Source organism: Schistosoma haematobium, chromosome 4 (genome assembly GCF_000699445.3).
Source record: "Schistosoma haematobium chromosome 4, whole genome shotgun sequence".
NCBI lineage: Eukaryota > Metazoa > Platyhelminthes > Trematoda > Strigeidida > Schistosomatidae > Schistosoma > Schistosoma haematobium.
The window spans coordinates 16832774-16859196 of NC_067199.1; the positions used below are offsets into that span (position 1 = coordinate 16832774).

Consider the following 26423-nt stretch of genomic DNA (forward strand, 5'->3'; position numbering starts at 1 on the left):
TAGCATGGTTTTAGCAATGGCTTTTGGCCACAGTAAATCTGTATCTAGTGACGGTTACTGAAGAATGTCCGTGAATATAAGAAAACGAGTTGAGATAATCTGCGAGGTCCCTCCCAAAGCCTTAAACATGACATTTACTGAAGTTCACAAAGTTATAAACCACAAGACACCGGAATAGAAGGCTTTCTGGTTGAAATTCGACAGAAAGTAACGATAAGTCACGAAATCTCTAAACTAATACTTAGTAGAACATCTCAAGGATCAGCAACAAATTCTCCATTATTTATTCTGCAAGTGAACCAACGTGCATGAATCGTCAAATCTTTGGTTCTACTTCAGTATGTAGGGAAAAGTGGCTGTGAATGTTGACATATCTATGTACAGGGGTTCACTGTGGGTGATGGCTTGAAGACTACGGCTCACTGGTATTCGGTTGGATGTTAAAGATTTTAAAAGGGAAGGGTATTCAAACGAAATTGGACCAACAATAAGAATATCTGCATCCCCTTCGATGGATTCATTCAGTTGGATACCAACCACATAGAAACACACTAGAAATGTGTCCCATATATTCTGTACTGTAAGTACATATGTGGACACAAGTGACTTCATAAAAATATCATAATCATTTTCAATGCAATAATAAAATATTTATACCATATGACGAACTTCGGTTTTTGAATACATATTTTTACTTTTTCAAAGTATGATTGTTGTACCGTCATAGATCTGCGGCTTTTCAAACTACTGACGGTGTTTTCATTATGAAGGGCTGTATACAGTGTTTAAGAGTCATACTAGTAGTTTTCAACTTCCTGGTTGTGGTAAGCGTCATATAATATCACTAGAATATTTTTAAATATGGATTTTCTTCGACAAGATTGTGCATTGAATAATACTCGACAAAATGTCCCTATAAGGATAACTGTTAGTTACTAAGTCTTTCGAAAATTTTAAGCTAATTAAGTTATTAAGTTAGCAATCCTTATCAATAAATTAACGTAATTGCTTTTATTTGGTTTATTACCTGGTAAATATTGTAATATAATCCTGTGTTAATTTGACCAATATTTCTCTAAAAGATTGGATCAATAATAACACGTGAACCGTCTTGAGTATTAGTTTTCGGTTTGTATAAAGCTGTTATAACTCGCATAGTAAAATAATACTGTTTCACTCAATAGCAATGAGAATGTGTAGACGGTGTCTAGTACAAACTCCTGTGGTGTTTCACATTTGTTATCTGTTGAGTAAAACCCGTCTACCGTAGACTGATCCAACTGATTTCATATTAGATCAGTTATTCAGACTGAATAAGCGACCTGACGACAGAATATCTCCCATATTGTTTAAAATGGTGATATATATATATATATATATATATATATATATATAGCTGAAGGTGGTTTAGTGAGTTGTATATCATAAACCAACTATTGGTAACCTTTCGAGTTATTTGGTACCCAAGTGTAATCGATGTTGCAGGGAAAGTTTATGCGGCCGTTTTTGATACCGTATGTGTTACACGAAATATTTTGATATATTTCAAGTGTATCACCTTTGTTGAGTACAATAATTTCCTAGCTATGTTTCCATATATGTATATAATGATATGACCTCACAGGTTGGATGACTGTCTCATGAACTGCTTAAAAAAGTTTGTTGTGTATACAAAATAAGATTCTACCATTGTGGTCTCTAAATCGAAAATCAAGTTTATTTTGGCCTGAAGAAGTATTCGGTGAACTAGGTAGCTAAATGTACGTTACAGTTGTCAGTTCCTCCACAAAGCGATACAATACAGCATTTGAATTACCGTAAATCTATGCGACTAAGGTATATAACGTGGTTTTAGGCGTTGTCTCAGTTCGGAGCAGATGATAGCTTTTTATGGGACATATAAAACTTGGGTCTTAGACATAAAACAACAAGAACGTAATATCTGTTCGAATAATATTGTTGATAAACAAGGAAACAAAAGTAATTTGTCCAAGATAACTTCAGTTGGTCAGAGAAAAACTCAAAAATTCGTGCATTTTATTTTACTAGATGTTGTCAACCAGAAACAACTGTAGGGAATTGTGATTATAATTTGAGCGTCATATTTCTTATTTCTTTAATGTGACAACGTTTTTTATTAATTCTGGAAAAAATTAATAGCTTTATCTTCTGTTCTAATTATTTTGTCTTGATTCGTATTAGGCCTTTGTCTTACATTTAAAACTGATGTAAAATGTTTATTCACTTATCATATCTCACTTGTGATTTCTGTTGACTTTTCTGAACCCCACGTGTATCAGAAACTAGATGATTTCCTGTTTTGACTCCTTAAGGTTAAATTTCAATAAGCATTTGTTCATCGTCAACTTTAGTGTAATATTTGAATACAGACTATCATTACGTACATCTTATTTTACCAGTGTAAATGGCGGTTGTATGTGAAAGTGTCTTAAAATACATGTGCAAGAATGGCAGTATTGTAGCTTTGTTACGGTATAGCAGTATGAATAACATGAGAGAGCATGCATTTTTGTTATACGATGTGTTCAGTCATACTATATGAAGTAGTTAATTCTGAAGCTACTGAGATAATATTGAAAAAAAGACTAACCGTAAACGCCCGATTATTTATGAAGTTAAGTAAATGGGTATTCCTTTCGAGTCTAGATAGATTTTTCTAACACTCGGCAATCAGTCAAACACTTCATCCCAGCATAGTTCTCCTTAAATCTACATAATATAATAACGGATTATTTCTTGTTTAACTGTAATTAATGTTTTTGTTGTGCTAAAACAATAAATTTTTTTCATTCATTCAGCTTATTGGGTTGGCAGTTTTGGGCTTTTCTGTTTACATCTACCTGGAACCAGAGGCGCAGGACATCATACTTGCGTCGGGACAGCAACATGCGGTACAAATCATGTTATATGCTCTTATGGGTATCGGTGGAATTACTTTAGTAATAGCGCTGTTTGGCTGTTGTGGTGCTTACCATGAATCGCAGTGTCTTTTGGGAACATATTTCACTATTCTTATAGTGATTTTTGCAACTCAAGTAACAGGAGCCACATTGGGTTATTTATACAGAGAGGAGGTGAGGATTACTTTTATCCAGAATATATTCTATTTATTGATAATCTTTCATTTAAGTGTTATTTTATCAATAACTAGCATGAAGCGAAATTTATAATTGTTAATTTTTTGCCGCTGTGCAGTTATTCATTGTCCTGTTTTTTTTTGTTTCGTCAAAAAGCAAATGTTTTAGAATATTTTTGCGTTTATTGACAACTAGTTGTGTATGGGTTGAAAATACATTAACATAATTGTTTTCTGCGCCGTGAGTTCTTGGGTCGTTGCTAATGTAATTGAGAATATGATATGTATAGGTCGGCTTCCAAAATACTTGAGTCTCCCGTATTCCTGTTTTAGTTCTGGTGATTAATGCATCCAGGGATGGTAGTTTGTTGTTTGACTCCTGTTCCATTGTGAACGTTTTGTCACCAAAAACGTCATTGATCAGATTTTGGGTGTTTTCCAGCTCATCCTTTTTGATGATGACAAAAGTTTCGTCCACATAACTAATCCAACGTTTTAGCTTGATCACTGATAAGATCGAGACTTTCAGTCTCTGCATCACTGCTCCTGCAATACGTCCTGATATTAGTGATCTCATCTGTTTTCCTTTCACTTGTTCCTAGGTTTTGTTGTTTTACTAAAAATATGTTGTTAAACATAAATTGGTTAGTTCTAGTAAACTTTAACTTTGAAGCTCCGTGTACTTAGGGAGATTTGTGTCGTTAGTGAGAAGCAGGAATAGAGTTCCCTTTGCTAAGCTTGATTTAGTTGAGGTGAATAAGGCTGTCACATCGAAGGATACCAGTTTGTCATTGTTGGCTTGAATCTCCTTAATGTTGTCCAGGAATTGTATGGGAGATCTGATAGAATGTTTGGATAAATGCACTGAATGTTTCAATATTCGTGAAATTTCTCTTGACAGGTTGTACGTTGATGTTCCGGGGAGGGCTAAAATTGAACATGGTGGGATGTTTGGTTTGTGTATTTTTGGCCGGCTATAGGATGTAGGAGAGTACTAGTCCATTGGATTTCATTTTTCATTGATCTTGCTTTGATATTTGTTCTGTTTTGACAAGCTTATTTAAAGTCCTTGAGATTTGGTTATCTAATCTTTTGATTGGGTTTGCGTCCATTGGTTTGTAGACGATTTTATCATCAAGTGGTTCCTCGACATTCCTGTTATATTCATGCTTGTCCACAATCACTGTGGTGCGTCGTTTGTCTGCTGAAAGTATGATAATGTCTTCCATAGTTCTGGATTTCTTAAAGGCTTTTTGTTCTTGTGAAGTTGGTTGGCTGTTGTCTTTCTTTCGTCGAGCTAGCGGTACTATGGTTTGTCTTATTTCTTGTTAGGTTACTTCACTTGTTCTGACAGTTTTTAGTGATGACTCTAGTGTGGCAATAAATCTTAGTTTCAGCGCATTTCTTGTATTGTAGTTTAATCGTTTTCGAAGCTTGTGTTCTTCTATGTTTGTCAGCGGTTACTTCGACAGGTTGATCACTCAGTTGTTTGTGTTTTCCTCAATGGGTGTTTTTGTTTTCCTGATTAGCTCTTTTCTTGAGAGTGTTTTTCTTTGTTCTCTGTGTTGTCTGCATGATGTCTCGATGCCTGTTGTCAAGGTTGCTAAATGTTCTAATGTGAGTATCCTCTCTAGCATCCTCTTTGGGTCATTCATGACGTGTTGGTATTTGTGGATCCTGTAGTATGCATCAGTTATCATTAGGTGTACCATTTTTCTTCCACTTTGCTCAGCTATTCTTCATACCATTAGGTAGTTGATTGGAAGTCTGTATCTTACATTTGTTGGCAGAACATATCGACGAAGATTTATCTATCAACGTATTTTGGTGTGGCATTTGTAGTCTTTTGATGCTGCTAGGACTAATAGCATTATAAAATACAAGCATTCGTAGATGCTAATAATTGTTATATCAGAAATGTAAGAAGTAAGCACTTCGGTTTGACTGACGGATAACGATCAGTTTATTCTGAAATTCGGAGTAATAACCCTAATGTAGTAACATGAATAGATTGATCTGAATATTTTACCCTCAGTATCAAACAATATGGGTTCATGTAAGGAATCGGTTTTTGATTTTTTAAGATAGTCTGGTTGAAGAGAACTAGAAAAAGACATGATTAATAATTCTAGCTAGTGTTAGCTTTTGACATCCTATTTTGCAGAAATTTGGGTAACAAACAAGCTTAGCAATACCATTTCATTTTTGTATCTTAAACTTCCAAAAGAAATTTCATATATGTATATCACACTAGTGGTCTTCATATTTAGTAATATATAGTATTAGAATTTAAAAAGTAGGTTTTGTTTCTGAGTATAATTGAATGTCGGTGTTTTGCCTACTAAAATCTGGAAATTTCATACATTGCTATAGATACCATAGTTGTCCCTCATGTGACTGTGTTGCAACAACTACCTCTTGTCTTCCATTTTTCAATTTTATTTTATGCAACTGGTCAAACCAGTTTTGAAGAAAACACAATAGGAAATCGTAATCAGGAATAAGGGCTTATCAGAATGGGTTTTGTGGAGAGTTTTTCTTAGAAATTTCATAGGTTGAAATCATGAGTCGATTGAAGCTAGACCACCATGGAAAACTTGGAAGCACTGGACGGCCGTTTCGTTCTAGTACGGGACTCCTCAGCAGTGCGCATCCACGATCCCGCACCACGCGGGGTTCGAACCCGGGACCGACTGGCTTCGTGCGCGAGCACTTAACCACTAAACCACTGAGCCGGCATCCAACAATGTTAATGTCTAACTTCAACCAATCCACGAAGTTGCGCCACCGTACACCATTGTCTTCAGTGAGTTGTTATCTCACAACAGACCTGGTTGAACTCCACTGGTAACGGCTTCTCACTAGAACTCCAGGAGTTTTTCCCGAAGTTAGTCACTAGTGAGCAGTTGTTTATTATCAGAATGAGTTTTGTGGAGAGTTTTTTTTAGAAATTTCATAGGTTAAAATCATGAGTTGAAATCAAGTTAGACATTAACACCGTTGGATGCCGGCTCAGTGGTTTAGTGGTTAAGTGCTCGCGCACGAAGCCAGTCGGTCCCGGGTTCGAACCCCGCGTGGTGCGGGATCGTGGATGCGCACTGCTGAGGAGTCCCGTACTAGAACGAAACGGCCGTCCAGTGCTTCCAGGTTTCCATAGTGGTCTAGCTTCAATCGACTCATGATTTCAATAAGGGTTTACTTTAGTTACAAGATTATTTTTAATTGTCGAGTCCTTAGAAATTCCATAGTAAGAAGTGAAAATAAATAGATGAATAAAACAGCCCATTAATTATTTGTTTTCTCATTACTTTGACAGTTGCATCATTTATGTAATATATAACTACACTCATCAACTCCACAACGTTGATGAGTAAATTGCAATGGATAAAATATACATGAACACCACAAACCGTCGAGCAATGAGCTCACAACATTTACTTGTTAAATCGCCCTACTAGTTATCCTGATTAGTATGTTTGATTATGTCCAATGAAAAGGTACTATGTACTACATAAGGTTTCAAACAAAACGAAGTATTCTTAACTGGTACCGAAAGAATCATTCTAATTCTATTTCACTACTATCAGAATCCACTATATTTTTGGAATGAGTGCTAAATCTATCTGAATAGTTACATGTTAAATTTTACTGTTCTGTTATATTTCATATAAGTTCGACAAACTAACGTACAAACATGCTACTTCACGGTACTGCTGTTCTACTCTCAGGTGACTCAATTTCATTAAATAATATATCGGAAGATGCTGCAGGTGTTATTTGTTCACATATGAATCCTAAAAATCAAAAAATAATTTACTTTAGTGAACAGACCTCAGGTAACCAGAATGAAATTTCACCTATTGGTTATCATAATTATTCATTACTTCAGTGTTAGGTTATAAAGTTAAGAGAAAAGATTCTTATTGGATATATAAATGAATGTTTCGCTTGACATAAGCACACATACATATACATTAAAAAGTATGAGTTTTCGTAAATCTAAACTATTGTTAATTGGTAAATATACAATTACATGTATAAGCGTATGCAAAGCAACGCGAATAAGTACCTAAACATCCTACCAATACGTAAACCCATAATTGGACAACTTCCAGATACAAACTCATAGAATACTATGTATATATAAACTAGAACGTCACTTAATAATGTTAAACTTTATTCATTCATTAATTATGTGCATAAATAAATATGCTTAGTTCTCCTGTCCTCACAGATGTATACATTTTTAAGCTGTTTAAGGTACGGGATATCCGTAAACTGAAAGAGTACAAAAATATAATTATGCATGATTCGAATATCTTATTGTTTCATGCTAGTGCTATTGGTAAGGAGTAGTTGTAAGAAATCAAATAATATCTGTTTACATCTAAACTAGTTAGCTGTAATTGATGTTGCAAAACTTTCTACATAACCCGTCTCCTATTATAAAAGGTTTATCATATATGGGTTGAAATATTTTGATGCACTTGTCTGTAAACATTTTTTGAAAGTATTAATTAATATATCGGGTCTTGATGCTACTTTTAGTATAAGCCTAGGGAAGGGAACATCTCTAATCAGTGAATTATTTTCTATCCAAATGTTAATTAAATCATTTGACAAGATAGCAAATAAATTGTTTACATATTTTGTTGTTTATCTCTAAAGAGCATACATAAGTAATAAGTATAGCAACAGATACCAGATCTTTACAGAAATTGGTGTTTGATTAGCTATTTCTAATCACATCGCCTTTATGAAGAAATAAGGTTATAAGTTTTATATGGTTTGATAAAAAGAATATTGGGTAAGTTTTGTTTAGCACAATGAAATCTTCACCTTGAAAGAATTTTGTATTCTAAAATTTAACATTTAGATTAATCGTTTATCTGAATGTATTAATTTTCGGTGTTTAATGATTTTCCATCTGTACTATTACTACTACTATAATGTATAGGTAACTTGCACAATAAGCTATCACAAATAAGAACGTCGAACATGATCTCTTTTTGACCTGACCTATATTTAAATATCAGTTAAGCCACCTTTCTGTAGCGATTTACGCTTACTGCCTTGTTACGTTACAGGTGACAAGTTTGTAAGTGACAAACCTATGTATCGTGTATTGTTCAATACTTTATGTATCTCAACTAAAGTCTAGTGTGAATAAACTACATAAATACGTTAAGCACTGTGCTGAATGTTTCTTCAATAAATAATAAAATAAATGAGTGGCATCATCTAGCTGTATTATGGTAACAAAGATGTTTTTGTAGTTTTTGAAATTGTTGTGTAGTATGATTAAATTTTGAACTGAGAATATTCCTTCTGTATTTTTAAGATTCTATGCTGAAAATGTAATTAATGTGTTTATTTTTTTCGCGTGACTCGCCATTTTATATACCGCATTATATGAATGGTAAACTTAAAATATGAAGTTCGTTTGTAATTGGTTTGATTTTCTATTGAGTTGAAGCGCTATGAACAGCTTATACTTACGTATCCTAACAGATATCACATTATCATTGATGACAGTCTCTCATTTATGCTGAGTTTATCTGTCTACATGTTATTTAATAAAGTAAACATTCAAAGTTTTGCCAATGGATAACCAGTTTCTGTCTCCTCCATTTGTTATAGTTTTTATAGTCAGGGTAGCTGCTGCAATACATGTTTTACTGATTGACTAGTTTAAGAACATAAATTTATTTGGTGAATTATTTTCAGTGTTTTAATAACAAAGTCTGGTAAACTTACAAAGAATCGTGATAATCGTTTATTTTAAGCAACACTTAATACAAGTCAAATAAATTTATTTCACTGATCAATCTCATGCTTGTCTAGTCCTTATTTCACTGATATTCTTTCATCTAATATTATCTATGCTCAGAACTAAAGAGTATCTGTTTAAAACATGACTTTTTGAGACAAATGTGTTAATAACTTTCGTTACTGACTGCCATCATTTGTAAAGACATTGAAAGTTATGGAACGATTGATTTGTATTCTCAGATATATGATAACACTAATTTATTATCACCCGCTTTATAAGATTATTAGCATAATTAATCTTTTCTATAGTACTCTAGCTTATATTATGTTGTGATCAAATTAACTAACAATTTCTCACGCATGGAATTGATTGATGAAAATGATAATGAAGTAGAGAATTCGTTGGAGCTTTTTTTATTTTTAAGGTTTTCAAATATACACATTAGTTTGATGAAAAGTAAAAAAGTTATTTTTGTAGTAAATATACATTTTCATTCTTATTCACGCATAGAAATAAAAAGCGTTTATAACAATAATTAGTTTTTGTCTAAATATAGATTATGAAATATGTCGATGATCGTATGAGAGAAGGTATTGAAGAGTATTCAATGCTACGTGATCAACGTGAAAATCCCGTACCGTTTATGGATTCAATCCAACGTATGGTAAGTTATTGTTTTCTCAGAAAAATTTTATCGATATTATTTCATGTTAAAACTTGTTCATTCATATTTGTTGTTTTTGTTTCTAGACATTGACTGTAAATAAATAATATTCGCTAAAATTAACCAAATTGTATAGTGTATTTTTTATTTATATCGCTCCCACATGCGAGATTTATTCATAAATTTTATTATTTATTTTCACCAGTCTGAAACATGACACATGAATAAGAAAAGCAAATAAAGTTTGGTTTCGCTTAGTGTGCTGACATTTTCAGCTTTTGAGTTTCGTATTAATTAAACTTAATACAAATTTGTTTGATATTTATTATTTAAGCTCTTAATAAATTTAGTTAGTAATTTTTTTTTGATGGATTCACTACCTGAAGTTTGTGTTGATGATGTCGTTCAGAAGAACGATGAAAGCTCCACGACCAAACCATCCAGCTCAGAGAACAAAGCTCTACCAAAATCATCCACCTGAGCTACGAATCTTCTCCACTATCTCAGTTAGTAATCATAGAACTACATAATTTTGATAATTAACTAAAATGTACACTGCATTGTTAATCGTTTCTTAGTTCAGTCACTGTAAGTGGTCTGCTGTGAATTATTTTTATTCAAAAGTTCTATTTAATGTAAAAGTCAAATCTTTAGAATCTTATCAATAAAAAGAAAAACAATGAGAGTACGTTTGCTTTCAGTTTAGTTTTATGTGATATCATAAAGTCTGACGGGATTTACTGTATGTAAAGGGTATAATATTGGTCGTTTCATAACGTTTTATCCTTGTAAGTAATAACTCAGACGACTACATCAGGACATGCCTTGTTTGTTCAGTAGACAATATAGCTGAATGTTTTATTATACAGTTTTCTCCTAGAGAAATTTGAATAAAATAACAACAAAGAATGTGGTAGCAAAATATAAATTTATTCGTCTTGTAGGTTTTCTTCAGCTGCTTAAAACGTTGATACAGTAGTAATAATTATTTAGATCCCGTATTAATACTTTACATCATAATAATGAAGACTGGTAAAAATGCGAAAAAATATAGAAGGATTACGAGAGTACTCTAGTGATAAATCATTTTCAAAATCTTTCCAAATTATCAATACTCAAGCAACTTCGAATTTTTTTAATGTTCTTCAGGGGTCGTCTCTATTAGAAGAGTGAAATTAATCCCAGGCATCCAAAAGGAGATATACTTATATATCTCACATTACCCTAATGACTCCAACTTCCATCAACAGACTACATCATACCTTATTTCATGCTCTCATCTATAAATTCCTTTCCTTCATTCTTGTGTCATTTTCTTGGCTTTACTCATTTTATCCTATTAATATACCCGTTTCTAAAATTGTTATCACGCAACGTTTTACATTAATTTTCATTTTAGAGAAACTTGTGTTCAAATTTTTCTTATTAGTTAACATGTATATGTTTTCTAGAAATCTTATTCACTTACTGACGTGAATTTGCTAATCTCCGTGTATATGGATATGTTTTGACTAAATTATACAATTGTTTTCAGGTGGACAGTGAAAAGAATCAGAATTTCGTCAATGTATAAAGCTGAGTAAATATGAAATGATGTCAATATTCAAAATTCAGTCCAAAGTTTGTAATACACGGCATTGATGTTGATTATCAGTTTTCATATTTTTTTGTAAAAGCTTTCTAATCAAGTGATTATATGTTTGCCATCACATAATTTACGGAGCATCAAACTGACCAACTAAGGGATTGTTAAGAGTAGTGAGAATTGCAAAGTAAATATGTTTTGATCCTTTACTTCTTAAAATGTCAAATTAGAGTTCACTCACGATTAATGGGACATTCTGTATGGGAACTGCTTACTGATCTAAACCTCTCATTCTTGTAAAAGTGAAGCGTGTGTAATATCAACTTTTAAAAAACATGTCTCAACAAAGCAGTTAATGAATAATTGAATCCCCATATTTTTACTAATTAAATTAAATTTCTCATATTGATGGATACTTGTGAACTTCCTTGTTTATATACAGATGACTGTAATGTATATTCATTATCATGTGATAGAAATAAATTGTCCAAAGTCAAATGCCTAGTACCTGTGTGTTTAACGATTTCTTTGTGACTGCCCGTTTTCTAACTGGACAAAGTGATAGGCGGGTTTCATTTTCTCTATCTAAATACTTTCACTTTGTTAATTTTCATCTTTGTGTAGTTGCGCTGTTGTGGTGTCAATGGTTACGAAGATTACCGTGAAAGTATACCCATAGCATGTTGTGATCATCATGTAAGCACATGTCTAAATGCATTACTGTCACCCGAAGAAGTTTATAAAGAAGTAAGCAATTTTGTTAAAATACTGGTAAAATTTCTCATTTCACACCGTTTCGAACATTCATATTAACTTTTCATTTAAATGACTGTCTGTCATATAAGTTTATAGTTTTTGCTAAAGATTATTGATGAACGAATTGATGTTTGTTAGCATATAACGATAGTATGTATCTACTATTACGGTTAAGATAGTATGTTTTATGCAAAGCTGTGTAGATGTGGATTCGACTTACTGATATTTCAATAAACTATGAAGTAGCTTTTAAGAATTGTCTCTCAGTGTGAAATTTAATACAGCTATTCCTAAACCGTAGGTGTTGTTTGAACTTTACGTATTCAACATTTACTGGCAGATGCAGATGAGATGGGAGACAGGTGTAGCTGAGAATTCCCAAAGTCTCAGTGTGGATATATACTGCAGCAGAAACTTGGTTCATGTGGGCTTTTCTGGACACAGCTTGGAAGTCGAGTCACACTAATATTAGTTTCACACTAAATGTCGAAGGTGAAGTTGTGTTAATCGATCAGGGTCCCTGCAACAGTTTTTAGTGTACAGCTCTTTCAAATTAGAAAGAAACTGACGAGGGGAAGTCCTTTTTTGCGATATTTCTCTTTACGCCTCAACGAACTACAGGTTGGACGTACTTGAAGGTGAGTTCGGTAGCTAAATGAATGACTTCAACAGAGCATGTTTGAGAGATATTGCCTTCGTACTAGGGTTTTTCAATCATCATTTTCACTATTATTAACCAGTTTTATAACAAACTGATATTTTGTGAAATGTAGATCGATAAAATTGTGTTATGTTTTTTAAAAGTTGTCAAGAAAAATGATAACAAATATACTCTTTGTAATGTAAATTTGATTGTTGTATTCAGCAGGTTTTCAATTTATAATCTGTTCAGTCTTCTGTATATATATATAGGGGGACAGTTAATTTAGTAGAACTAGCTAGGTAAGTCCAGAAAGCTTTTTGAGTAACACATTGAGTGGTTAGGAAAACAGATGATACTTAATACTGCCTTTAGGTTAGAATTACAGATTTTGTGGCTATGTTTATCAGAAATTAAAAAAAATCATAATCATTGTACGGATATGAGTTGTATGATTAAAAATAACTAGTTCTCTTAACAAGTAAATGGTTTTAATATACAGAAAAATTGTGAATTTCATAACGGGAGTTGAACTTTGCAGAGAAATGCTTCAACATCTCTCATCTGCCAATCAAAATAAATTTTTATACGTAAACATAAATAATATATTTTAAGGACTATCCATTTCCTGAGTTATGCCCATGTATCCAATGTTTTTTTCTAAAGTAACTGCAAAATTATTAAAAGCACGTTAATCACAGCAAAAATAACAAATCAATTTCTTTTGTAATACAGATAAGATCTTTACAATTATGCACAAATTTAAAATTGACGTCTAATCAGCGGTTCAATCGTCTTACTAGTTTATTCAATAGTGTACTGCTCCTATCTTTTTTATACACTATTGATTTAACGACATCGGAGTATTCAATAAACGTTTAAAATATTTAATTACTTTCGTCATTTACTAATCATCATTAGAATAGCATAAATTGCATTATCCATTTTAATTTTTTCAGTCTATCGGTAGATTTCATGATAACAAACAATTTAATATTCCTAATAATTAAAGCAAATACATATGAACGTAGAGTATCCCTTTCAGTAAATTTTTATGTTCAACAATTATTATTTCGAATAATTAATTAAAACGTATCGCCAATTTGACGACATGAATTTCTAATAATCCAGTTTATGGATTTAAGGATTGCTTGTAAATGTTGCAATGACGCTATAAAACAAATGAAATCGTACGAATAATAATTGGAATAAATACAGGTAACGTGGTGCAAAAGAATTAATAACATGATTAAGGAATATTCAGGGATTGTACTATACATAGAATTATATGAATTAGGTTAGAGATCATACATGTGGAATGAGTGACAAAGAAATTACTCAAGTGTACGCGAACTAATCAATTAAATTAGATTAATTCAGATTTTTAAGATATTTGACAAAAGGGTTTGTAGTGCATCAAACTTATCAAGTAATTTTATAATGGAAATGGTTAATAGGGTTTACGGAGCTTAGGCTATTCATTTGCATTACAGTCGCTTCTTCTGTTTGAACGACTTAGAGTTCACTGCTTTTTGTAATCTATTCTTGATATATTAAATTGTTGAAGGTAACTAGTTATTGTTGCCTTCATGGTTTGCTTAGAACAGAAGGAATAAAATAGAAGTACTGACAGCCTTAACTACGCATTTACTTAGCAATACTGTTCATGAGTAAGGAAAAAGTAAATACTTGAAACAACTTTCGGATTGACTCACTCAGTTGAATTGAGGGGTACGCAAACAGGTGACTATTTTAGGTAATTTATTCCACAGTCTCAGAGCTACTAGGTGTCATGTGTAAAACATGATCTGTAATTTATTCAGTTGAACTTTGTTTAAACTGTTCTGCACAACCATTTGCTTTAGTATTCCTCTGAGTGCATCGCTTTCGAGTTGTAGAATTTCAATGTTTCCTGTTTCTATTCACTGCAATAATTACGTCATTTAGGAAAAGAAATTAGTATTTTGTTAGGTGCTTCACTTCTAAATTATAGAAACGTAAAGGAAGATTTTTATTAAGCGCTTGAAAAACTTTCTATTTTGGTGAATAAATGTTTTTCTAAAGCTTCTCAAGCTATCCACTTTTTCTGTGAATATTGTGTAAAGCGTTCACAGCTATCTTCTGTACAATGTACTGTCGGTTGTTAATTTAATTTAATATCGACGTTGAATTTTCGGAATGAAAAGTGTATCCTATAAAAACTATTGTAGTTTTGATTTTATATTCGAATTAGATGAATCGGTCAGTTACGTATACACAATATGGTGCTGTTTATTTTTGTCTGACATTATCGACTTTAGGTAATAAAAGGTCAGGGTGAAAAATGTGTCTCATATACTTCTGAATTACTCTTATTGTGAATGTAAAATTATATAGCCGTACCTTGTAGATACATAAATTTCCAAACGTGTTGTAAAACCACAAAAGTACTAATTAATATAATGTTCTGAAAATACTGTCCACTTTGTCTGAAATCGATCTTTTTATCAGATCAAATGTACTAATTGTGCAACACAGTGAAAATATACAATTAGAAAGTTATCGACATGTTATATGAACAGTTGTTTTGAAAACAATTGTTCCAAATATACATTAGATTATTATCTATGAATAATTGATTTTACAATTGCTAGAGTGCAACGCGTTGTAAATATTTTTCAGTTTTTTTAGGAAACTGAATCGTAAGCTATGTTTTTTATTTTCATATCCTGGTTTATATGTATATTGGAAGCTTCAGCTGTACATTGTTATATCATGCCTGGGACTACTATAAGCTAATAAACAGTCTGTCAAAAGGTTCAGTGTGTTTATTAATTGAAAAATTTCGAATCCGCCTTTTATTTCTGTACTGAAACTAATTTCTTGCTTTTATATATAAAAAAGATAGTAATCAATTCTTAGTCTTTGAAACGAATCTATTATTAAAACTCGTGTGAATTGGCATCACATTATTTAACGAGTAATTTGATGCACTGTTTCACAACTGAATTATTCTGAGTGTTATCTTTAAAAAAAGAATATTTATGTTTCTTTTTAAACTAAATGTAAAAATTATTTTACTGGTGAATTTTAATATAAACTGTTTAATTCTTGTCATTGGATAAAACTTAACCTGTACTGAATTGCTTATGAAAATCAAATATTGACATGAGGTTATGCAATAATGAGCTAGTGAAAAGTGCTAAAGTGAAGATAAATATCTACTTGCTAGCTATTAAGAACAGAATAATTAAAAGTTATAATAATGGTTAGTTAACAGTTATGAAAATCATTGGAAAAGAGTAGAAATAATGATAAAAAAAAACAGTAGATTATGAAAGATAGAAAAGAATGGTCAAAATCATGTAAGCATGAGGGATTGAATATACTGTTCTTGTACGCAAAGGTTCGGCTTGAAGAAGTCGATAGATATAACCTCTGATATAAATAAGTTTTTCATTTGTATTCATCGGTAGCCGGCTCTTCTGACAGTATGTTTGATTTTGAAGGAGGCTTCTGGTGAAACGGAGTGACCAGAATTGACTAGTTGCTCCAAGATGAAACTTTTGGCCGACTTCTGTAATCGTTTAGAAGGTCAGACGGGGTAATGTTCTGGATGCTGTTCAGAAAGGGCCCAATTTGTGCGGCCAATATAACTTGCTTCACATAAGGAAGCAAACTGATAGATACACACTGATTTAACCCAAAGAGGGAGCTTTCACACAACTACGAATCATAGGACGACTAGAAAATATAATACGAGGTTCCACCCAATAAAATGTTTTTCTAAGAGACCTCGGAAGTTAATTTTTCATCATTTCTGCTGCACTATATCTTTTAAACGGTGTTCATGAAAAGAGTTTTATTTGGTGCTGTGGACATCTCTTTACGTTGTTGTTTTGGCTTCAGATCTTTGTCATTCAGTATCAGTATTTCCTATATAGATAGACGCTATCAATTGTTGGTATAATTTAGTGTTTTCGAGATGTAGAATGAAACAGTCAGCCAGAAGTGGGGCGGGTGATGACTGCACTGCTACTCCGTCAGTTTGTCTATAGAATTCATCATTAAATTTAAATTCATCATTCCACAACCTATTCTCTATTATTACGGTTTCAGAAAGTTTGTTCGTTAGCAAGCTTCTACAAATAATAATTTAAAAGAAATTAGAATTATTTTTAATCAAAGCTTGTGCTGTATGTTTGATTCATGATATCTTTATTTGTTACTTTATTGCTAGATAAAACCTAAAGTCTTGACAACAGTATTTCTGTTTACTTCTTCCTTATCTCAGTCAGTCAGTCAGCTACAACGTAGGACCAGACACATATATGCATCGGTCCAAGTTGCCATACCTCATTAACACAACAAGATGGACACCGGATTCATAAAAGTAGTTAATTCAGAGGTGGCAATATATAAAAGAAAGATTGCATATAAGGATATAGTACAGGAAGAAAGAATTGGTTCGTAGAAAGAAAGATTTGAAGCGATTTTAATCTCTTAGTTTAAGGGAAGATAGATAGTGTATACACCGACGCCATTGTGATCGATTCTGAGCCATGTCACCAAGAGTCTCCAACCATTGGTTACGATAGTCACGCGGACCCCAAACAAGTAGTCTGCATCTACCAACATGCCTCAGACTACAAGTTAGTGACTTCAAGCACTGATGCCACGTTTTGGTTTGGCCGCCCCTGACTTTCTTCCAACCATCCCGAACACCGGTTAGCATTGCACGTCGTGGTAATCGGTGTTCAGGCATACGTAACACGTGACCCAACCATCTCAGTCGATGAAGATTCACAACCTAATCGACTAATTTACCATCATTCCCTAATACCCTGCGTCTAACCTCACTATTACGTACCCGGTGATCCCAGCAGATGCGAGCAATATTTCTGAGGCATCTGTGGTCGAATACTAGTAGCTTACGAGTGTCTGATCATTTATATGCGAATTTTAGATTATTTTTGGTAAAATCGTCATTAGTCTGAAAAATGTTAATTTAAAAAGACACAGTATTAATTTTTTTCGAATTAAGATTTTGAAACGTCAGACTGCTAATCTTCTGTATAATTCCTGTTTAGTAATGTACCAGGAGTAATTGGTCTCGACTATCGGTGAAACCACTTCAAATAATGCTCAGATTCCAGAAGTTATGAATGTTTACCATTTTACGGTTAAAGGTCAACATATTCTACGTTCGGACTAAGTGACCTACGTACCACCGAGTTCTCATTTTCTACTTTCTGATGTTTTTCAAATATTTAGCTCGACATAAGATCAGAAGCATTGTTTAATTGGTTAAAACATTCCAAAGAAACAACCATGTCAAAATGATAACAACAGTATGAAGTTGAAATAATACATAGTAAAATAGTCATATATAATCCCCAAATAAGAACTAATTAGATTGACACCACTAGATAACATATTAGACATTAAATGTAATATGAATTAATATGTATGTTTTCATTGAAATCATGAACTGATATAAGCTAGACCACTGTTGAAAATCTGGAGGCCTTGGATGTCTGTTTGCGCGCGAGACTGAAGGTCTTGTGTTTGAGTCCTGCGTACGGGATTATGGGCGCGCACTTATGAGTAGTCCCATACTAGAACGAAACGACCATCCAATGCTTTCAGGTTTTCAATGGTGGTCTAACATTGATTGATTCGTGATTTCAATGAAATTCGATAATCTCCACAATCCCATACTTGAAATCCTGCTATTGGACAATAACCATTTGTTTAATGCTTTTTTATTCGAAATGTTTATGTTACGAATTAATATTGCATTTAGAACTGATGGTGAGGAATTTGAAGAAAGTTCAGTTATAATTATATTCTTGTTATGAACGATATATCTGATAAAGATAATACTCTTGCCTCCTACAAAATAACATCGCTATTAATATAAGACTATATAACTTTATTTTTCTGAGATAAACGTGGTATCCAATCAACCCTATGCTAGGTCCTATGATCATGATGTTGAGTAATGTATGTTTGAATTCTATGGAAAGGTTGCAAACACCTTGCTAAATTGTAACAACTACTATGAAACCTACTTTCCTTCAGCTGTTTAACATCAGATCACAGTGCACACTTGACTGAGTCGATTAGACAAGTTATTACATTTTCGTTAATGATTTTATTTGTTTAGAAATAAATTGATAAAGTGATTTCTCGGGAAAATGAATTTGTTTAAAATATTCATTGATTATGAATCGCTAAGTCGTGATTGAAATGCCCTAAATTTACCAAAATGTTTTATTAGGTCAATCAATAAAGTTGTAAGAAAACAAATCTTATTCTAATGATCGTCCATACCAAAACAGCAACAAAAAATATAATCAAATTGTTATGCCCATAACTATTAGCTATACTATTTTTCAGTTTATCAAATCTAAATGATGTAGGATGTTTGTCTGTTCGTCCGAATTCCATGATTACTACTAATTATTTATTTAGTGAAGAACTCAGCTTTTTTTTGCTTTAAAAATAATAAGCATTTTATATGAAAAATTGTTAGGAAGTAGGAGTTGCTTTGTTTGCATTTTTTGCACCTCATTTTGTCAGTGTAACACTTGTTATATGACAGATTATAAAATCAATCATTAACTTGAAAAGTATTTTGACATACATTTTTTCGTACTCTGATGCAGATTGATAGTAGTTGAAATTTCACTTTCAAGTTAATGTGCTTATCGCAGGATCAAAAGATCCAAAGGTGCATATTGGTAAGGAATCGGAACTATGACGAAACGTGTTTAACATATCTTAGCTATCAATTATTTTTCAGTTGATATCAGTTTATGATTACAATCAGTACAAACTCTAGAAATCACTTAATATTTTATTTATCGATTGATTACATTCATAATATCAATAATGATCACATTTTTTCTTCATATTATTGCCAGAATGTGAAAGTCTACAACTACTCATAAACATAAATAATGTTATTTATACAGGGTTTCTCTTGGAAAAGTAGTATTTCATATATTATACCTGCCTTTCTTTTACTTAGAATGTTGAAATCCCCTTCTTTCAATGTTTATTAGCTAATTTACAATTGCAGCTTTCATTTTGACTGCTTATTGATTTATTTATTGTTTACTATTGAGTAAGAAAAAGAAAATTTCAGCATTTATACATGTTTATATTCGTCGATTGGAAAATATAAACAGTTTCGAAAGATTTTATGGATTCTGTGTTATTTCAATTAAAACAAATAAGATTAATTTCCGATATTCATATTATCAATAATATAAACAGATTATACATTTAATTTTCATTTATTTTTATCAATTTTTTGTTCTTAATTGATTGTGAATTTAACTTCATTGTGTTATTAATGTTATTTTAATTGTTTGTTTACCCATTATGCTCTGATGTTTTCTTTGTGACTTTATTATTTGATTATAAGTATCAGAGATTTCTGTTGTTTTTATTTCCAGGGTTGCAAAGATAAATATAAAGTAATGTTGAAAGATAAATTGGTCATTATATTCCTTGCAACTGTTTCTATTGCAGCTTTTGAAGTAAGATAAACTAATATCTGTTATATTTGTTTTACAGTTCAATTTACTTTGTATATATATATATATATATATATATATATATATATATATATTGGTGTCTACTTAGTTTGACTGGAATTTTCTATTTAACTAGGGAATTGAAAGCCTTTAATGTATAATCAGTGTAATGTTTCAGAAATATTGATTCTTCTGGAGAAAATATTTATTTTGTAGTTTGTAAACTGTAGGCTTTTTATTTGTTGGTACATTTTACACAATAATTATCCTTTTGTTTTAATTATTTTCCTATCCCCCTGATATTAGAAAGTCTAATAACTTCATATACTTTCGTATCCAGATCAATGTGATATTTAAAATTATTTTGATAGTCATGAAAAAAATAACAAATGGTATGCATCACATTTAGTGCATAGTATGAATAAGCCTTTGTGATTATACATATATATATATAAAGTGCAGTGTATATATTTTTTGCCTAACAAACTAATCTAATCTTAGTTATTGTTTACATTAGCAAATGTTTACGTTTATGCGCATATATTACAAAATTAGCATTAATATTACTACTAATCAGAATTGAATGTTCGGTACTTAGAGACATATCCGACTATATATTAGTGAAATGTAGTGAATATACTAACTTATTTAAATGTTTGTTATGTAAATCGGCAAACGATATACTATGTATCAATATAGGTTAGTGATTTATATGACTTTTGTTTAAATGCTTCATATATATGTCTATGTATGTGCATAGATGAAATTGTTTAGTCTAAGGTGTAAATACACATATTAAAAATAGGATGCATTCACACATATATCCTTTTACAAGTCAAATAAATTCTGATGATTTAAAAAAATAACTTGAAACTTTATTTTTCACGTTTATCATATCTCTAAGTTTTATAACGATTTTCCAGTATACACTGGCAACTATCTCCAAGTTTAAAAAACATAAAATTACAAATATCGATAATTTGTTTGTTTTTAATCCAATAAACTATGAGGTTTGGCAGTAAAAGCTTGGCCCATATTAAGTTGTAATAAAAAGTAAACAAACGATGAAACACTATTTATCTTAGTTCTATCGTAAGTATTTCCTTCAACATTAATCAGTCAATTTTTAATAATGAATTTCTTGAAAGCGTAGAGTGTATGGTTTGAAATCGTTTACTGTGCTGAAAATGAATATGTATAAATTAAACCTTTTTTTGCTTTCGAAATTATTCTTTCATTACTATTTTTGATAAGCTTCTATTTGCTTTCTGTTCAGTTTAGATTGATAAACACCTGTGGATCTTAGCTACTTAAAATGATCAGATAGACAAAGAATGAGCAACAGGGAATTTCTAAATTTCACCAAAAAATGTATTTTCTAAGGAAGTTTTTATTTATTCTAAAAACTTTTCGGAAAATGAATTTAGGCTTGTTCAAAGAAAAAAATTCTGCACAACCAGAAGTATAAAGGACAGATTTTTCTCAGTCGGTAGTGATATGTAGCAGTAGATATAGTTATTCACTACCTAATATTTTGCTGTATACATCGTGCAAACTTAAGAAAACCAATCAAGGAAATCAAACTAGAAGAATTGGCGTTTTCATTTATATCAAGAATATTTATCAGTAAAGCGATTCACGTTTCGTCTGTTATCCGGATTTTGTATATTTTACAAATTTTAATAGCATCGTCATTACATTATTCTTTTAATTTGTGTTGACGTTTTAACTCGATTATAATAAGTGCTCAATTCTTATCTATTATTTATAGCTTCCTTGTTCTATTCTCTCTTGCCTTCTTGCTCACTATAGAATTTCCATATAGAAAGATATAGTCATTTAACATTGAGGGAAGTATCCAAAACTTTCTCTTTTAGCCGTTAAGAATCTATTATGATTTCAGTTTAAAATGAGCCCGTTTAATTTCGTATACTTATTAGGCTTAATTGTGTTGTATTATTAAATGAAACAGGGCCACTCTTCGGATTATTATTTTGGATATATAATTGTAGAACCTGAAAAGAATTTATTGAAAAGAATATTCTTCTTTCATATCATCTGTTTTTATCAGATTACCTTTATAACGTGACATAAAAAAAGCAATAAAAAATATTATGAAGAAATTTAAGATTAACCAGCTCAATGGTCAACAGTGTACAACACAAGCTCCCAGTGAATTATGTTTTAAGTGTTCACTCGGTTTATTGATATATCAAATAAACAAAGGGGATTTATGTGCACGCATATACTGAAAATGCACTTAATAAAATATGACTATTCGTGACATCTGAACGCATACTATATATATATATATATATACATGTTGAGCACAATGATGTATGCAACAGTCACATTTTGTATCATTTCACGCAAGAGCTTGCATCACTCTTTCATGTCAATTTATTATATGAATACCAATTTGAGTAAGTGTTTGTTATACTCCAAGCACATAGAGTTGGTAAAACTATTCATCACTGATTTTTTTTTACTTTCATTTAATTTACGACTCACTTGTACCATAGGTCATTTTTAGTTATAAAAAAAAACTAAATCAAAAGGTAACTCCTTTCTATCTTAAATATTTCTCTTTTGAAATCTTATCTTTATAATAGATGGTATGTATAATGACATGATTTTAATTTTCTTTTCTTTTTTCATAGATATTTTGTCTTCTCTTTTCAATGGTTATGTGTTGCACAATTCGACAATACCATTCAGATTATTATGGAGTCAATTATTCAATTGCTACTTGATCAACGGAGTACTGGTTTTTTTCTTCTAATTAGTGTTATTTTTTATCTAATATAACACCAGGTACTTTTCGATTATTTTCATGTTTTGTTGTTTTCCAATCCAACCTTTTTGCTTTCGTTGCTTGTTATTCTTACTGTCATTTTTTAAAAAAATTGTTTTTTTGGTGATTCAATACCAACTTTTCATTTTTCTTTATTCCTTTATTTCAATCGTGGAAAATTGAAGTTCGTATTTATGCGATCCATTATCCTGGTAATACTTTGTGTTAATCTATCTAGAAAAACCACAAAGAAACATCGAACTTCTTTCTGGTCTATGCGGATGAATGTAATTCTGATGGTACTATTTTGTCATTTTCTATTTTATGGAATTAGTATAAATTAAACGTTATATCATTGTCATTTATAATGCTCATTTCAGCTATCCTCTCCGCTTACATAATAACTATCATTAAATTTTGTTTTGAGAACAAAATAATATTTCAATAAATTTCCCATTTTGTATTCATCATAGTAATATTTATTAAAATTGTTTTTATTGGAGTCGTTTTCTTAATTCACATAAATTTCATTGATTTTCATGTAAAACATAAACGTATTGTTTGACATTAGCCCCAATTCCTTCCTTCCTTCCTTCATAAATCATCATACTTATAAAAATTCTTTTAAATCATGTGGTAAATTTATAATTGTGTAATTTTTTTTTGTAGACTGTTGATCACCATATTAGTTGACCGAGTGAATAAATTAGTAATTCTTCTTTATTAATTCTTTTTCTTGTTTCAATTTTTGATTTGGCCTAATATTATTACTATTATGATTCATTCATTTGTATCTGATTCTCTTTCAAATTTCTTTTGCCATGTTTGCATATTGATTTTTGTTTTCTACATCTTGTTAACAGAAATTGTCTTCACATACTTCTTTGTGTTAGTTACACTTAGCTTATACCAATACGTACACACAAACACGCTTGTACAGTGTTCAGAAAAGAAGACGACAAAAAAAGAGAAAAAACTGTTAAGCGAGATATATGCGTTCTATCGAACATTTGTTCTTTCTGTTGTTGTTAATGTTTCTGTTGTATTTTGCTGTTCTTATTCTAGTCATCGTTGCTCTTTTCAAGCGTATTCAACGTTTTTAAAAAAAAAGTAATATTGTACACATTTTCATGCAAGTGGTAAATAGCAAAACAAAAGATAAAGTATTAACCTACTTCATGTCACTATATATCTAAATGTATTGGGGACAAATAGAGCTAGTTTGTTCTTGAAACTTATTGAAATATTGATTAATGTAAGTGAATAGGTTACAAAGAATGCCTTGAGGTTTATTAGACTAAGTCATTAAACGATTAGACTATGAATATCAATCAACTATGGAAACTTTATAATTAGTGCGTGTGTATGTGTTATTTAGGTGAATCAAGGTTACAGTTAGTCATATAGTTACAAAACTTGAAATAAACCTATAAACAAACACACCAAAAGTATAACTTATAAATATAATAATTTATGCTGCTAACATTTGTACCGAATATAGTAAGTCCTTTGCTATGCTGTTGTCCAACTTCTTGTTATTGGTACCAAAAGCATGATTCTTGTTGTGATTATCTTCTGCTTTACTAATTTCAAAAATGATTTTTACGTTACTATCTTTAATTTAGTTCACAACTTCCAAGTGAATAAGCTAACTGCATTAAACTTTTGTTTCTCGTTGCCCTGTTGTTTTTCACCCATTCTGTTATGAAAAACAAACAAACTAGGTAATCAAATATTGATAAGATATCATAGCTCAAAGTTTTTTGACTTCTGTCTTATGTTTTTGTTATTCATCATTTATGCATTCAGTACACAGTACATATGTTGGTGCTGTGTTTAAATTTACGTACATCCAATTACCTACACTCCACTGACCATTCATGGAAAAGAGAACACTTATACATCGATTGATTTGTGGTTAACGAATCATTCTTTTTATTATTTCATAATGTGGTACACGGAATATCACTACAACATAAATTATTATTTATTGTAAGAAAATTGATATAGAAGAATCAAAAGTAGTCGACGTTTGTAACTGATTGATTTCAGTTAGAGTACTGTTGAAAGCCATGGTGTACAGTGGTAGTAAAGTATTTGTTTTTAGTACAATCAATAATTTACATATCTCTATTCTTCACTCCTTACCTCCTATGTAAGGAATAGTACGTATAATATTTGGATCAAGGTCAGGATGAAATTTGCATGTAAGAAACTATGAAACCGGCTTTGTTTCCTGACGATCATTTCCGTTACTTTGGTTTGAAAAGAAGACTCGCTTTTGTTACAACTGTAAAGAATCTGTAATTGTTGGTGAAGTGTTCTCATTTCTATGTCGAACAAAAATCTTGGACCTCGTCACAAATCATGTTATCATAAAGCTCAATGTGATTATTTCCTTGATTTAAAATTTAATTAACGATGAAAGTGTGAATTCGCATGCGCGCATTCAACAAACTAAACGGACTTAGCCTGACTTGAAATCAATTATCATCACCGATTCTGAACATTTAGTTTTATCGGCACTTAAATGTGTATATCAGAACGCAGTACAACAATGTTGACGAAGATCATAAGAGTTATGTTGAATTGTTAACCTTATGTGCAAAATTGTATAGGAATTTACGTTCAAGTAAATTACAACAGGATATTTCACATCTTATTCAACTATAGAAATCATATATAGATAATTGTCAAAATAAACTGATCAATTTAATTTAATTGCACACTCAAGCATTGCCTGTATTAACAGAAATATCTATGGTCTGCCTAATTACATTAATCAGTTTTTGCAGTATTGTTATTTTGAAAACAAAGGAAAGGATGAGAAGAAAGCTTGAAAAACTTTGCAGTAATATTAATCGTGTTAGTCTGATTCCAGTTAATCCTGATAATTACGTCACTAATTTATCGCCCATTGTTTTGTCGACTAATGAAGAGGATACACTTCCAGTTTTAATTTTCCTGTCCCTAAACGCAAATAGAGATAAACGCCAGATTTGAAAATCTCTCTGATCAACTGAGTACGCTAGCCCCTATGTCTTTAAATAATCAGTTGGTGTAAAGCTAAACTGTTGGATATATTGCACTAATTTCATAGTCGTAGATGAAAGCTGAGAAGCATATTAACTTCTCAGCATTTCAAATCACTAAAGGAATTACGAACAATCCCTGATATTATCTTGTTGAAGCCTGATGAAGTATCAGGTGTGGTTATCATGAAAAAATGGGAATAAAACAGTAAGATGTTATCCATCCTCAGTGATGAAAGTTTAATGGCCCGAAATCTGGCTACATTTGGATAGTATGATAGATTGTTATCGAAATGCACATATCGTCTATCCTCGTATATTATCATCGACTTAACTCGCGTTAGTGAATAACGGTGTTAAATAAGTTAAATACTAGAATGAAGTTTCGAATATGTATGGTTTGTACACTCACTGGTCTGGACAAACAGTCAGAGGAACGAAACGAATGAAGTGAAGAGAAGAGAGCGAATCAAAATGATACGCGGTGGAGAAGGCGTGAACCGATTCCATTTAGCCAAGCGTTGATAAGTTACACACATGTGACGAGTAAGACAGG

The 26423-nt window shown here is 31.5% G+C and overlaps 1 protein-coding gene across 1 annotated transcript; it reads left to right on the top strand.

Moving 5' to 3' along the window:
* The first annotated feature begins 668 nt into the window (after positions 1 to 668).
* On the top strand, positions 669 to 24677 carry CD82 (Cd82 molecule). Its single transcript, XM_051215822.1, has 6 exons — positions 669 to 824; positions 2820 to 3095; positions 9427 to 9534; positions 11744 to 11866; positions 19961 to 20044; positions 22702 to 24677. The coding sequence occupies exons 1-6, from the start codon at positions 765 to 767 to the stop codon at positions 22792 to 22794; spliced, it is 744 nt and encodes a 247-aa protein (XP_051066356.1). The 5' UTR covers positions 669 to 764; the 3' UTR covers positions 22795 to 24677.
* The last annotated feature ends 1746 nt before the right edge of the window (positions 24678 to 26423 follow it).

Excerpts from the sequence above, each read along its gene's own strand:
- CD82 (XM_051215822.1), top strand. The coding sequence starts at position 765 with ATGAAGGGCTGTATACAGTGTTTAAGAGTCATACTAGTAGTTTTCAAC. Across the intron at positions 825-2,819 it reads TTTTCAACTTCCTGGTTGTG|CTTATTGGGTTGGCAGTTTT; the intron begins GTAAGCGTCATA and ends TCATTCATTCAG. Across the intron at positions 3,096-9,426 it reads GTTATTTATACAGAGAGGAG|ATTATGAAATATGTCGATGA; the intron begins GTGAGGATTACT and ends GTCTAAATATAG.